At 45.9% G+C, this 14,656-nt stretch overlaps 1 protein-coding gene across 1 annotated transcript in view; it reads left to right on the plus strand.

The window, feature by feature from the left end:
- The window catches only part of Gle1 (GLE1 RNA export mediator), a 25,425-nt gene extending 12,177 nt beyond the window's left edge, over positions 1–13,248 (plus strand). The window contains exons 10-16 of the mRNA XM_021156319.2: positions 1,597–1,739; positions 1,863–2,053; positions 3,317–3,446; positions 4,927–5,031; positions 7,640–7,722; positions 11,596–11,659; positions 12,272–13,248. Coding sequence (XP_021011978.1) covers positions 1,597–1,739; positions 1,863–2,053; positions 3,317–3,446; positions 4,927–5,031; positions 7,640–7,722; positions 11,596–11,659; positions 12,272–12,340 — 785 coding nt within the window. The 3' untranslated portion in view covers positions 12,341–13,248. The remainder of the gene's footprint in view (positions 1–1,596; positions 1,740–1,862; positions 2,054–3,316; positions 3,447–4,926; positions 5,032–7,639; positions 7,723–11,595; positions 11,660–12,271) is intronic.
- Positions 13,249–14,656: the final 1,408 nt, after the last annotated feature.

Genomic DNA, 14,656 nt, shown 5'->3' on the forward strand with positions numbered 1-14,656 from the left:
AAAAAAAAAAAAAAAAAAAATCCACCTGCCTCTGCCTCCTGAGTGCTGGCGTGCACCACCACGCACAGGGTTTGTCTGTAGACCAGGCTGCCCTTGAACTCAGAATCCTGCCTGCCTCTGCCTCCCAAGGGCTGGAATTAAAGGCGTGCATCACCACTGCCCGGTGGCCTGTGGTTTTAGAGGTGTTGTTTTGTGCTGTTAGCCCTGTCGCTTTGGGCACAGCATGATGGGGAACACTGGGCAAGAACCCTGGACCTGGAAGCTGGGAAATGAAAAACAGATGGGATCGAGGTCCTTTAGATTCCTTCCTTCAAGGGTCTGTCTGCTCATCTGAAGACCCCATTCTAGTTCCCACCTGTTAGAAATTACCTCCCACTAGTGCTGTGCTGAGGAGCAAGCCTGTCCCTCATGGAGCTTTGGTGATCAGTTAAATTTCCACCAATTAGTAGGCAATTGAAAATCCAAATGCCAGGAGTTTACTTCTGGGTCTCTAAGGGATGCCAGCCCCAGAGAAAGAGACATCAGCCAAAGCAGAGAAAACCTTTAAAGGACTTCCATGCTCATCTGTGCACGCATTTGTGGAGGCCAAAGATGGACTGGGTGTCTTCCTCTATAGTATGTGGAGTTGCTTTCTTGCTCATTCGTGTTCTCTCTTTCTAGGTAGATTGATTTATTTACTTTATGTATGTGAGTGTTTTGCCTGCATATGTCTATGTATCATGTATGTGTCTGGTGCCCAGAAGGCTGGAACAAGATATTGGATCCCCTGGAAATGGCATTATGTACAGTTGTGAACTGCCTTGTTGGTACAGGGAACCTGGGTCCTGTGGAAGAGTAGCCACTTCTTGTGACCACAGAGTCATCTCCCTAACCTATTTATTTGTTTTTAAAGATTTATTTTGAATTATATGTAGGTATGTGCAAGTAAGTGATATGACCTCCAAGGCACCAGCTCTCCCTGGAGCTGGAGTTAGAGGGGTGGTTGTGAGACACCCATGGGAGCTGGGAATCAAATTCAGGTCCTCCACAAAAGCAGTATGTGTTCGTCATTGCTGAACCATCTTCCTAGTTCCTCCACCTTGTGCAGTAAGACAAGGTTTCTCACTGAACCTGGAAATTAACATTTTGGCTAGACTGGCCGATCAGTGGATCCCCAGGATCTGCCTGTCTCCACCCTCCTAGTAGTGGGGTTACAAGCCTGTGTTGTCACACTCAAGAGTTTACATGACTGCTAGGGATTCAAGCTCAGTCCATGGTGGTTCAGCAAGTATTCCATCCACTGAGCCATTTCCCCAGCCCACAGTTAGATGTCTAGCTGCGATAGTGTTGGGGCTTAAGATTCTAAACTTCTAAACAAATGGATCTCTGTAGGGGCTCTGCTTTGTCACTGTATTATGAAAGAGATTGGCATGAAGTTGTATGTTTGACAAGGTCTCATACAGACAGACTAAGCTGGTCTCAGGGTCACTCCATGGCTGAGGCTAGCCTTGAGTTCCTGGTCTCTGCACCTTTTCCAAGTGCTGGGACTAAAACAGGTGTGCACTGCCATGTCCAGCTGCAGCTTCATCTTTTTATTGCTTTTTCTTTCCTGTCCAGGTTCAAAGCTGAAGGAGATCTTTGACAAGATCCATAGCCTTCTCTCTGGAAAGCCTGTTCAGTCTGGTGGACGTTCCGTGTCTGTCACTCTTAACCCTCAGGGGCTGGACTTTGTCCAGTACAAACTGGCAGAGAAATTTGTGGTGAGAAATCTTGTTGTCAGAGGTCTGGGCAGAAGAAGCCGGCAGATAGTACTGAGCCTGGCTGTGGGTACTGAACCTGGCTACGATACTAATTTGAAATTGTGCCCATTTTTGTGTTCCTAGAAACAAGGGGAGGAGGAAGTGGCCTCTCACCATGAAGCGGCATTCCCCATTGCAGTGGTGGCATCTGGTATCTGGATGCTCCATCCTAAAGTGGGAGACCTCATTCTTGCTCATCTCCACAAGAAGTGTCCATACTCTGTTCCTTTCTACCCAGCTTTCAAGGAAGGGATGGCTTTGGAGGACTATCAACGGTGAAATGGTTTTCTCTGCTCTCTCACTCTGGGGCACATGGTAGCATAAGAATAGGGATGTGTTCTCATTCTTGCCTGCAGCTCCTTCTCTCTACTGTTAAGTGTCCTGTCTGAAACCATGACTGGGCTACATAGCAAGAACCCTATCTCACAAAAAAGGGTAAAAAAGTAATGTCTTTCATGCAAACTGGACATCTTTTAGGATTTGTAGATTTGGGGGTGATAATTGATGATAATCACCGTAGATTACTGAAAAGAATACTGGATCTGGGATCTAGGAGTCCTAGAATTGATTCATCTAATGACTTCACAAAATAGTGTAAGCCATTTAAATCTCACTGAGAAGCTAGCTATCTTAGTTAGGGTTACTGTTGCTGTGATAAAACTCCATGGCCACAGTGACTTGGGTGGGAAAGTTTATTTCACTCACAATTTCATATCACAGTCCATCGTGGAAAATAGGTAGGACAGGAACTCAAGCAGGGCAGGAACCTGGAGGCAGGAACTAATGCAGAGGCCATGGGGGGGTGCTGCTTCCTGGCTTGCTCCTCGTGACTTGCTCAGCCTGCTTTCTCACAATACCCAGGACTGCTAGCACAGGGGTGACATCACCCACAATGGGCTGGGCCCTTCCTTATCAATATGCCTTCCCAGGCTTGCCTATATCTGTTTCACAAAGGCATTTTCTCAACTGAGGTTCCCTCTTCTAAGGTGACTCCGGCTTTGTCAGGTTGATGTAAAACTAGCCAGCACCTAAACCATTTCCATTTAGATCACATTATAGATAGTGTGAGCCAATATGTGGCTGGGAATTGAACTTGGGATCTGTGGAAGGGCAGACAGTACACTTAACTGCAGAGCTATCTGTACAGCCCCAAAGCAGTTTTTTCTATCTGTGAGTGTTCACTGGTGAGTTTGCTTTGCAGAACTTTAATACAGAAATTTGATGGATGCCAGTGCTTTGTACAGACATATTAATAATATACAATAATGATGCAAAGTGTGACTAGTAGTACCTTTAGCCATAGAAAGAAAGAAACCTCTCTGTCACCCTTATTTTGGTGGCATTCTGAATCTTTTTTTTTTTTTTTTGGTTTTTCGAGACAGGGTTTCTCTATGTAGTCGTGGCTGTCCTGGAACTCACTCTGTAGACGAGGCTGGCCTCAAACTCAGAAATCCACCTGCCTCTGCCTCTTGAGTGCTAGGATTAAAGGTGTGCACCACCACTGCCTGGCGCATTCTGAATCTTATCTTCACACATAGGATGCTTGGCTACCAAGTGACGGATTCCAAGGTTGAGCAACAGGACAACTTTCTAAAACGCATGTCTGGGATGATCCGTCTGTATGCCGCCATCATCCAGCTCCAGTGGCCATATGGGAACCGGCAGGAGGTAGGTAGACCAGGCCTGCTGGGGTAAGGATGGTTGTCCAGCATCCACAGCAAGTGCAGCCTTTGTCACTCAGCTCTCTGTTAACTGGGACAAACAGCTTTCATGGAGGAAGCATCTACTGCTTGGTGGCTTACCACAGTTGTGAGAACGTTTTGATCTTACTTTCCCTTCGTGCGTTTTTTTTGGAGCCATGGTAAGGCAAAGCTTCATGGCAGAAGCTCGGGCAGTGCAAAGTTGCTTCTGGCAACTGGCACGTGAAAAATGCGAAGGGATTCCCAAAGGATGGAGGGACATCCCCAGTATCCCCTTCAAGGGTATGTCTGTCCTCAGTGACCTAACTTATTCCAGCTGGGCTCAGCCTCCCAAAGGTCTCACACTTGGAGGTAGTGTCAGAGGCTTGAGACCAAGCCTGTGACTCAGCCTTTTTTGTTTGTTTGTTTTTGTTTTTGTTTTTCGAGACAGGGTTTCCCTGTGTAGCCCTGGCTATTCTGGAACTCACTCTGTAGACCAGGCTGGCCTCGAACTCAGAAATCCGCCTGCCTCTGCCTCCCAAGTGCTGTGACTAAAGGTGTGTGCCACTACCGCCTGGCTTGTTTTTGGTTTTTTTGGGTTTTTTGTTTTTTGACTCCGCCTTTGAGAACTCTTGCAAGCTGTCTTTAAGAGAGACTGTGCTGTGGAGTAATGAGGTAAAGAGAATGGTAGGGTCGTGGCTGTATTTAGGGAAGTGGATGTTGTTTAGTAGGCTACTTTTTTGAATCAATTTAAAAAGCTTAGTAGCTTCCTCTGTTGAGGCCATAAAGAATTAATCTTAGAACAGATTCTCCATGACAAGTTTTATTTATAAAAGTTTCAGCCAGCTGTGACATGCTGCCTATAACCCCAACACTCAGGAAGCTATAGCAGAAGAATGGCAAGTTCTAGGTCACTCTAGATTGCATAGTGAGACCCTGTCACTACAATACCAAGAACAGACGAAAAGTGTGCCGTGGAGAGGCATAGTGACACAGCTTGAATCTCAGTACTCAGGAAACAGGCAGTAAGTTCAAAGCCAGCCAGTGCCAATGCCAGGGAAACCCTGTCTCAAAACAAAAACAAAACCACAAAAACAAAATCGAAATCCACCCAAACAAAGTCAAGTGAGGTGATTTACCCCTATGCTTCCATTCTGGGAGACTGGGCCAGGGAGAATTGCTGTGAATTTCAGGTCAGCCTGGGCTACAAAGTTAAGACCCCATCTGAAAAAAAAAAGAAGGTATTGACGATACTGGCTATGGACTCCCCAAAGAGCACATCAGATATCATGCCATGTTCTGGGAGCCTGGGCATAAACTACAATATTTCCAAAAAGAGTTTCCTTAGCTTTTGGTCTTTGTGTTGTGTCTTGTATGCGTGGTTGTATGGTCTGGGCTGAGTGTGTACACTGAGACTTGTGTTGTGGATACAATGAGAAGAAGTCATGACACAGCTGCTTCTCTTCCAGGCTCATCCTCATGGCTTAAATCATGGCTGGCGCTGGTTGGCACAGGTCTTAAACATGGAGCCTCTCTCAGATGTGACAGCTACCCTCCTGTTTGACTTCTTGGAGGTAATTCCATTATTAAATGAGAGAAGGGTTGAGGTGGACATGGGTGAAGTGAGTGAGGGGCAGCGTGAGTGGACCAAGAATGAGCTCCTGTTACCCAGTTTCTCCTGAGCGTGGAGACAAAACAAGCCTCCATTTTGTTTTTTTCTCTTCCTGGCCTTGACTTCTCTTTCCCTTAGGCTAGGATGTCCCTTTCTTTTTTTCCTCTTCATGTTTGTGGGGTCCTTACAGCTGGCAAGGAAAGCGATCCAGGTGAGGGAAGAATGAAATTGGGTTTAGGTGAGTGGTACTGGGCCAAGACTTCTCAGTCTAACATCAGCTGGGGTATTTTGCCATATTTAAGCATAGCACATTTCTGTGCCAGAAATTTGCCTGCCTCTGCCTCCCAAGTGCTGGGATTAAAGGCGTACGCCACCACTGCCCGGCTTGGAAAAAAGGTTTTCAATAACAGTTACCACAGCCCCATGAGTACAAGAAAGTTTAAGACATGTTTACATTGAAACTCTTTACAAAGTACATATGGCTTCATCCATAAGATGGGTTGTCATTGACATAGAAACAATGCTCAAGATAAGGCTCTAGGGAGAAATGACTGAGGTAAAGATAATCCTTGTGGGAGGGAGTCCAAATTGACCTGGCCCTGAGGTAACACGGAAGTCATTTAGGCTGTTGACAGTTCTCACAAGGATAAGTTTTATGGCCTAGAAGTAATAAGGTTTATAGTGAAAGGGTCTGTCTGGGATAAGTAAAAAGTAATAAGTTCTGGAAGATATAGCCTGAGCTGGGCGTGGTGGTGCATGCCTTTAATCCCAGTGCTCGGGAGCCAGAGGCAGGCGGATTTCTGAGTTTGAGGCCAGCCTGGTCTACAAAGTGAGTTCCAGGATAGTCAGGACTACACAGAGAAACCTTGTCTCAAAAAAAACCCAAAAACAAAGATATAGCCTTAGCCTGGCTCATCATAAAGCCTGTGATCACCAGGCTGTAAAGGGTGGCCGTTCCCAGCAGTCCAGGTGGAGGACACATTAGAAATCTCTTTCCTTTGAAGGATGCCTGCAAGTTTAACTTCCCTGGCTTTTCCAGTGGACATCTGTGTGTACAAGCACTTTTGGCTCTCTACAGTAATGTACATCCCAGCCTAAGCAAAAAGCAGACTTCACTTTAGGGAATTGAATAGTGGAACCATGGTTGACTGTGGGGGTGGATCTCCCAAGACCCTGGAAACAGCAACTAGATCACCAGGCACCAACACAGTCTCCCTGGCTCTAGTCTTCCATAAATGTTCTTGCTTCATAAGCCACTTTATTTCCTTGCTTTGTGCACTGTGGAGATGCGTCCTATCCTGGGCTCTCTCTCAGTCTGTTTCTTTACCCAGTGTGGTTGGCGGAATCAGTATTCCATCTTATTCATGTTTTCCAGGAAGAAAATGCAAGCTTGGGTCAGCTATCTCCCTCCCTGGAAACATCATACATTTCTGCCCTTGGGAACCACTACTATAACTCTCTGGGCTGGAAATGTTAGGTGGACCAGGCTGGCTGGGAACTAAGAGACCCACTTCTCTTTGCTTCTGAGTAATGAGACGCTAGGCATGCATCACCACACTCAGCTGAAAGAGCCAGTGCTGAAATAAGCTTCAGGGAGCTGGGCATGGGACTGCATGGCTGTAGTCCCAGCACAAAGGAGCCTCAACAGGAGGATCACAAGGTTGAGATCAGCCCAGGCTATTCAATAAGACCTTGCCTCAAATTAATGACTGGTGAGGGTTTATGCCCTGACAAAACTGAGGCCCTTAGGCCTGTAATTCTAAAAGTCCGTAGTTACCTTATAACTCATGACATTATGGTACATTAATGCAGATGCTGAGTCTTTGAGACAAGTAGCATTCTGGATTCTTACTAAGGCTAGGAGGAATGCCACCCTTCAGAAAGGCTTTGTTCAGTATGGTAAAAGTATTCGTTAAGCCTTGACAGTTGACTTAGGTGGAAGTGAAATTAGAAGAAAGTTAGGTGTTTTGTTTTGGTTTTGGTTTTTGGTTTTTCGAGACTGGATTTCTGGCTGTTCTAGAACTCACTCTGTAGACCAGGCTGGCCTTGAACTCAGAAATCCGCCTACCTCTGCCTCCCAAGTGCTTGGATTAAAGGCATGCGCCACCATGCCTGGCTAGGGTGGTTTTTCAGAAATCCGCATGCTTCTACCTCCCGAGTTCTGGGATCAAAGGTGTGCACCACCATGCCCCGAGAAAGTTAGTTTTTTGTTTGTTTGTTTGTTTGTTTGTTTGTTTTGGTTTTTCAAGACAGGGTTTCTCTGTAGCTCTGGCTACCCTGGAACTCAGTCTGTAAATCATCTTGGTCTCAAACTCAGAGATCACTGGCCTCTGCCTCCAGAGTGCTGGGATTAAAGGCGTGTGCCTCTGCCCAGCTGGGTTTTTCTTTAATGTCACAGATGGACTTGAGGCCTTATGCCTGGAGACAATGCTCACAAGTGAACTGCCGCTCTGTGCATAGAGAGTTGGGTCAGCTAAATGGCACGGTGGCTAAGGAATTTGACAGGAGGGACAGGCAAAGGGATGACTGTTTTTCTCTCGCAAGCTGATGTTTGTTTCTGCTCCCGCTAGGTGTGCGGGAACGCCCTTATGAAGCAGTACCAGGTCCAGTTCTGGAAGATGATTCTTCTCATCAAAGAGGACTACTTCCCCAGGTATAGGCTTGTTGAGCAGACCACTGGGGAGTTTGTAAGTAATGCCTGAAAGCTAGGCATCATGAAGTCTAAAGTACCTGTGCAATAAGTATATATATAAAGTTTTCCCCCCTTGGCTGAGTTTTTATTTTTGATCTTCTCTTGTCCTTTTGTTTTGTTTTGTTTTGTGAGAGAGTCTTTGTAGCCCAGACTGCCTCAGAGCTCTTCTTGGTCTTCCTGTCTCTGCTCTTTTCTTTTCTTGTTTTTAATTTGTATTTATTCTTCTCTAATACAATATATCCCCACTGCAGCTTCTGCTCCCTCCCCTCCTCTTAGTCCCCCCACCTCCCCTCTCCCTTGGATCCACTCCTGGGCCTGGGCTTTCCCCAGAGAAGAACATGCCTCCCAGGGACATTGACTGAACATGGTATAACAAGATACAAAAAAGAGCAGAAACCTTTATATCAAGGCTGGACGAGGCAACCTAATAGGTGGAAAAGAGTCCCAAGAACAGGCAAAAGAGCCAGACACCCTCAGTCCCACTGTCAGGAGTCCCCACAAAACTCCAAGCCAACAAGCATATATATATACATATATGCAGAGGATCTAGAGCAGACCAATGTAGGCTCTATGATTGCTGCTTCAGTCTCTGTGAGCCCTGCTCACCTGATCACTTGGGCCATGCTCTCCCACAGTGTCTTTGACCCCTTTGGCTCTTACATTTCCTCCTCATCATCTTCTGTAGGGTTTCCTGAGCTCTGAGGGGAGGGACCTAATACGAGACCTCCAACCTGGGTTCTATCTCTGCCAAATGTTTGGCTGTGGGTCTTGCATATGCTATATTTTAAAGTTATATTTGTTTGTTTATTAGGGGAATGGGAGGGTGGGTTATGCACATGCCATGATGTGCATATAGTAGCTGTGGTTTTCCTTCCATCATGTGGAGTCAAACGTAGGTTAAGTCAAGCTTGATGACAAGAGCCTTAGGCCCTGCTGAGCCATCTTACCAGACCAGTGTGGTATTTTTTGACTTATGTGAAAAATGAGATAGTGTTATGATTGGTCATGTGCCTAGCATGAGCAAGCGCTTCAGTTTGCACCTCATGATGGATATGGGGATCTGTTTAAAGATAATATTGCCAGGCAGTGATGGCGCATGCCTTTAATCCCAGCACTCAGGAGGCCAGCCTGGTCTACAGAGTGAGTTCCAGGATAGCTGGGGCTACATAGAGAAACCCTGTCTGGAAAACAAGAGAGAGAGAGAGAGAGAGAGAGAGAGAGAGAGAGAGAGAGAGAGAGAGATCTTTCTACTCGTCCTTCCCTTTTCTTTTTTTGTGAATATTTATTTTGGGGGCTAGAGAAATAGCCCAGTGGTTGGGAGCACTGGATGTTCCTGTAGAGGACCTGAGTTCAATTCCCAGCACCCACATGGCAGGTTACAGCTGTCTGTAACTCCAGTTCCAGGGGCTCCACAGTACCAGATATGTATGTGGTACACACATATGTGCATGCAGGCAGAATACCCATACACAGAAAACAAAGTGTTTTAAAAAGACTTATTTTCAATTGTGTGAGCATTTAGGAGGTTCAAAAACACAGACACACACACATATAAACACAGCGTATGCAAGTGCTTTCAAAGGCCAGAGAAGTTGGAGCCCCCAGAGCTAGAATTACAGGCAGCTTTGAATTGCCCTTCCTGGGGCTGGGAATTGAACTTGGATCCACTGCAAAACCAATCAGTGCTCTTACCCACCAAGCCATCTCTCCATCTTTTTCTTCTCTTTAATGTTTGAGTAAATAATTTTGGGTTTTGGAGTGGGTTGTTTTGTTTTTGTTTTTGTTTTTTAAGATTTATTTATTATTATATCTGAGTACACTGTCGCTGTCTTCAGATGCACCAGAAGAGGGCGTTAGATCTCATTACCGATAGTTGTGAGCCACCATGTGGTTGCTGGGATTTGAACTCAGGGCCTTTGGAAGAGCAGTCGGTGCTTTTAACCACTGAGCCATCTCTCCAGCCCTGGAGTGGGGGTTTTTGTTTGTTTTGTTTTGTTTTGTTTTGTTTTTTGTTCTTTAAGACAGGGTTTCTCTGTGTAGCCCCGGTTCTCCTGAACTTGCCTTGTAGACCAGCCTGGCCTCAAACTCAAAGATGTGTCTGTCTGCATCTGGGTCCTGAGTGCTGGCATAAAAGGTGTGTACTACTATACCTGGATGAGTAAATGATTTTGAAATTCAAACAAATATCTGTTACATATTGTTTCTTTTTAAAAAAGTGTTCATTCTTCTTTCATGTGCACTGGTGTTTTTCAACCTTCAGTGTATCTGTGTGAGGGTGTCAGATCCTCTGGTACTTGACTTACAGACAGTTGTGAGCTACTATTGGGAATTGAACCTGGGTCCTCTGGAAGAGAAACCAGCGCTCTTAATCACTAAGCCATCTTTCCATCCCCTAAATACTGTTTCTTTTTTTTTTTTTTTTTTTAAAGATTTATTTATTTATTATATGTAAGTACACTGTAGCTGTCTTCAGACACTCCAGAAGAGGGCGCCAGATCTCGTTACGGATGGTTGTGAGCCACCATGTGGTTGCTGGGATTAGAACTCTGGACCTTCGGAAGAGCAGTCGGGTGCTCTTACCCACTGAGCCATCTCACCAGCCCCTAAATACTGTTTCTTAAGGAACGGTATAAACCTGGTCTACAGAGTGGGTTCCAGGACAGCCAGGGCTAGACAGAGAAACCCTGTCTGCAAAACAAAACAAAACAAAACAAAAAACAGTATAAATTAGGAAGATGTTGAGATAAGACATTGGATGTTGGATATTGGTGATAGAGCACTTACCTAGTGCACTCGAGGCTCCATGTTTACCCCCACACTCACACAGGCACAAGCACTCATGGGAAAAATGTATTGACTTTTTTATTTTTTATCTTATTTTTGAGAAGTGGCTGAAAGATTTCACTCTGTTCATGTGTGTACACACATGTGCGTGTGTATGTGTGTGTGTGTGTGTAAGTCGGGGCAAACATGCACGTGCAAGTCAGAAGCCAACATGGGGCTTTCTGTCACTCTTAACTATTTTTTGGGACAATGTCTCATGAACCTAGAACTCTCTGATTTGGTCACATCGGCTGGCCACCAAGGCCATGAGCTCCTTTTGTTGCTGTCTTCCAGCTCTGGCTCATTAGTGCCTGCCTCCACATCTGGCTCCACATCTTTCTATGTCTATGCTGGGAGTAGAACTCAGTGCTTCATGCGTATGCAGCTGTGGCACTTTACCAACTGAGCAGTCTCCTGACCCTTTTGGTTTTTGTTTTATTTTGTTTTGTTTTTGTTTTTGTTTTTTGAGAGAAGGTCTCATTTTCTAGCCTAGGCTAAACTTGGAATATACTATGTAGCCAAAGGTGACACTGAATTCCTGCTGCTCAAGCCTCCTGTGTGCTAAAGATTACCAGTGTATGCTCCCACACCTGGGTTTGGTGTGTTTGAATGTTCTTTCTAAACTCCCCATATTATCTGAGATGATGATAGCAAGTGGTCCTGAACCGAGCCACTGAGATGAGCTTCTCAGGGAGTTAGGTGGAGAGGCTGGTCTGCTGACTAGATTGTCTGCCGGACAGCTCTGTGGCTTTCACCTGTCCACTGGGAAGAGCTCTTGTAAACTCACGGGGGCTCCAGGTAGGAAGGCCTTGGCCGCACTCATCCTACCTGCTAAGACCTCAGACAGGAGCACTTGTTTTCCTCCCTTGTCCCTTCCGAAGAACGGTGAGGGCCAGGTGAAAGAGCAGCCAGCATTCATTAGAAGAGTCAATGGATCTGGTCCTCACCTGATGGAGTGTTGAGATTCCTCACAGGAACGACTCACAAGTCTCTCTGTCTCTCCACCTATAGAATTGAAGCCATCACGAGTTCAGGACAGATGGGCTCTTTCATACGTCTGAAGCAGTTCTTGGAGGTAAGATGTTCTATTCCAGCATGCCCCAACTGTAGCAAACTTGTGTCCTTTAGTCTTGGACCTCCAGACCTGATGCTCTCTCTTCTGTTTTCCCACACACTGCCTTTTGTTTGTAATTCCCTTGTCATTTCCTCCCCACATTGCCTTTCAGGCAGCTGTCCTAAGAGAACAGTAAGCTGTATGCAATGAATCTCTAACAAACTTACTTTTCCTTGTCAGCCAAGGTTCTCCTGTGTGTCTCGGGGCTAGGGAACTATTGAGTGTGGCTACTGAGTCCATGGGCTCGTGTGTTGCATGTTCAGTTGAACTCTCCTCTGTTTGCAAGGACCAGGGCATTTAACAGGTCATCTACCTCTGTGAGGTAGTCCACTGATAGCCAGCTTCTAGGAGCCTTGACTACAGAAGTGGTACCAAATGAGGCTATGCTCTGGGGAAGGAGGGGTGGGTGGGCAGACCTAATAACAACCTTTTCCACAGACCCATCAGGTTTTTTCCTTTTGTCCCTTGGCATCATCTTTTGTCCGTTCTTTCCTTGGTTTAAGCATTTTTGCTCAGCATCCCCCATTGTGAAATGCTAGAAGCAACCTTGTTTTCTTTGTGTCTCGTGTCCAGAAATGTCTGCAACGCAGGGAGATTCCTGTACCCAGAGGCTTTCTGACAACTTCCTTCTGGCGCTCCTGATGTCCTCCGCCACACTGTGTGGCGGGAGGGGCAACAATAAAGCAACTGAGACAGCGGGCTTGGAAGAATCACGTCAGATTGAGAAATTCGTCAGTGTGTTTTTATATATCTGTACCCCGTGAATAAGGCTTTTATAGTTCACAGCCTTTGTCAGTCCTGTGTCGGGTTTGGTAGTTCTATAGGCGTCACAGACAGATAGAGAAGTGGCCTTTCTAATTCTCACAGGTTACAAGAAGAGGTAAGAGGGCACTTAGCACTTGGTCTCTTCTGTCTGTCGCTCAGGGAGCTGGTGATTCTTTATCTGCTTGACTCGGACCTGTAGTGAGCCCTCCATTTTCCCTCCACGCTGCCCCACTGTTCATGCACATACTTAGAAAGAATAAGCCTCCTAAGAGTCCCTTAAAGTATCAGGTAATATTTGCAGTCTTACACTGTGTGGCTTGTGGCGTATGTGTGTATTCAGAAGACATGAATGATGTTGGTATGGACTGCACCCCAGAGTGTATCAGGGATTGGGTATATGGATCATGACTGNGAGCATGCACTATAGAGAACTCTGTCCCCTTGATTTAGAATTTGGCCCCTGGCTGGCTGAGGATGCTGTACTAGATTACGTACCTTTTTGTTGTTTTTCCAACAAGAATTAAGACGGGTTGACCTATGGCTTTGGGTGTAAGCTGAAGACCATCAGCACTGTGTGCGTTGGGGTTAGGAGGAGCTGACTGTCTCAGTTGGAAGCTGGTATTTGTTTGCAAACACATTGACTCTGTTGCAGAAGCCGAGCCTCAGCTCTGGTCACGCAGGCCTGTGTGGCAGGCATTCTCTTTAGTACTCTCGAACGGCTTAAGCATTTTAATTGTGGACTAGAGTTCCCAAAAAAGTAATAAAGCTTGAGTTTTTAAAAGTCCTGTGCTGATATGTGGTTACCTCAATATTACCTGTGTCTTGTGTATGAGCTGTGTATGTAAATCACATGGACATGACTGTGCAGGACTAGATATGCAGTATATGGTCCTTCTCTTTATCTACTTGACCTTCACCTTGGAAAGACTGGTTTTGCATCCCTTTTTTAAAAATGACGTTCCAGTAACTGACATTGATCTAGCAAGAGATGTAGGGGGTTGAGGTTATAGCATCACCTAATGTGCAGAGACCTTGTGCTCCAGCTGCAATGCCCCTCCCAGGAAGAGAAGTGAGAATAGCTCGGCCTGCTAATGTTACAGAAGAGAGTGATCACTTGGGTCAGGTGGCTGAACTGCATTCATTTTTGTTTTGTAACCTGGGTATATCTCACCTCTCTGAACTGCACACCTCCATTTACAGAACAAAAGAATTGTTGCTGCAGTCTTCATACTGTGCCTGGTAGTCGATTCTGTGTGGAGTTTCACCTTGTATATCCTGGAACTTGTCTCCCTCATTTACAGGGCTACCTGGCAGAGCCCACAGAGAATGGTGTCCTCATAGCCTCCTACCATTTGCTTTTCCCATCTACCCAAGGATGACATCTGTTTTCCACAGACCATGGCAAGGAACAGGGTGGGATGTATCAACTTAGGCATAAAAAAGTGGGTGGGCTCAGACCTTCCTCAGTCAGCACGTGGAGCCGTGCAGGTTTCAGAAAGGCATTTCTTCTGGACACCACTACTCCACTAGGAAACTGGCCTCTTTATAACCGGAAAACTGGTGCTAAGTTGAATGGGCCCACTCAAATTGTACAGCTTACAGTTTGCAGAACCACTGAGCAGGACCCCATGGAGCTATGGCTCTCCACACTGTCATAGCGATGTCACTAAGTGTGTATGTGAAGTTCTATATGTGGACACGTTCTTCTGTCAAAAATAAAATGAGAAGCTGGGAGTGATGCTGCATGCAGGTGAGCCCAGCACTGAGGCAGCTGAGAGAGGAGGATTGAGATGGACAGCAAGGTCTGCCTGGACACCATAACAAGTACTAGGCTGAGCTGGGCTACACGGTCAGACTGTCTCAAACAGATGGAGTGTAAGGTTAGGGGATTAACATGTCCAGCCTGCTCTGGAGGCTCACAAGGATTGCTTCATCCCAAGACTACACAAGGCAATCTCTATCACCAGATTCTCTCATAGTCCAGACTGGCCTCAAGCTGCTTTTTCTATGGAGAGATAATCTTGAACTTACCTGATTCTTTTTTTTTTTTTTTTTTTTAATGGTTTTTCGAGACAGGGTTTCTCTGTATAGCTGTGGCACTCACTCTGTAGACCAGGCTGGCCTCGAACTCAGAAATCCGCCTGCCTCTGCCTCCCAAGTGCTGGGATTAAAGGCGTGTGCCACCACGCCCAG

The sequence above is a fragment of the Mus caroli genome, chromosome 2 (assembly GCF_900094665.2).
Source record: "Mus caroli chromosome 2, CAROLI_EIJ_v1.1, whole genome shotgun sequence".
Classification (NCBI taxonomy): Eukaryota; Metazoa; Chordata; class Mammalia; order Rodentia; family Muridae; genus Mus; species Mus caroli.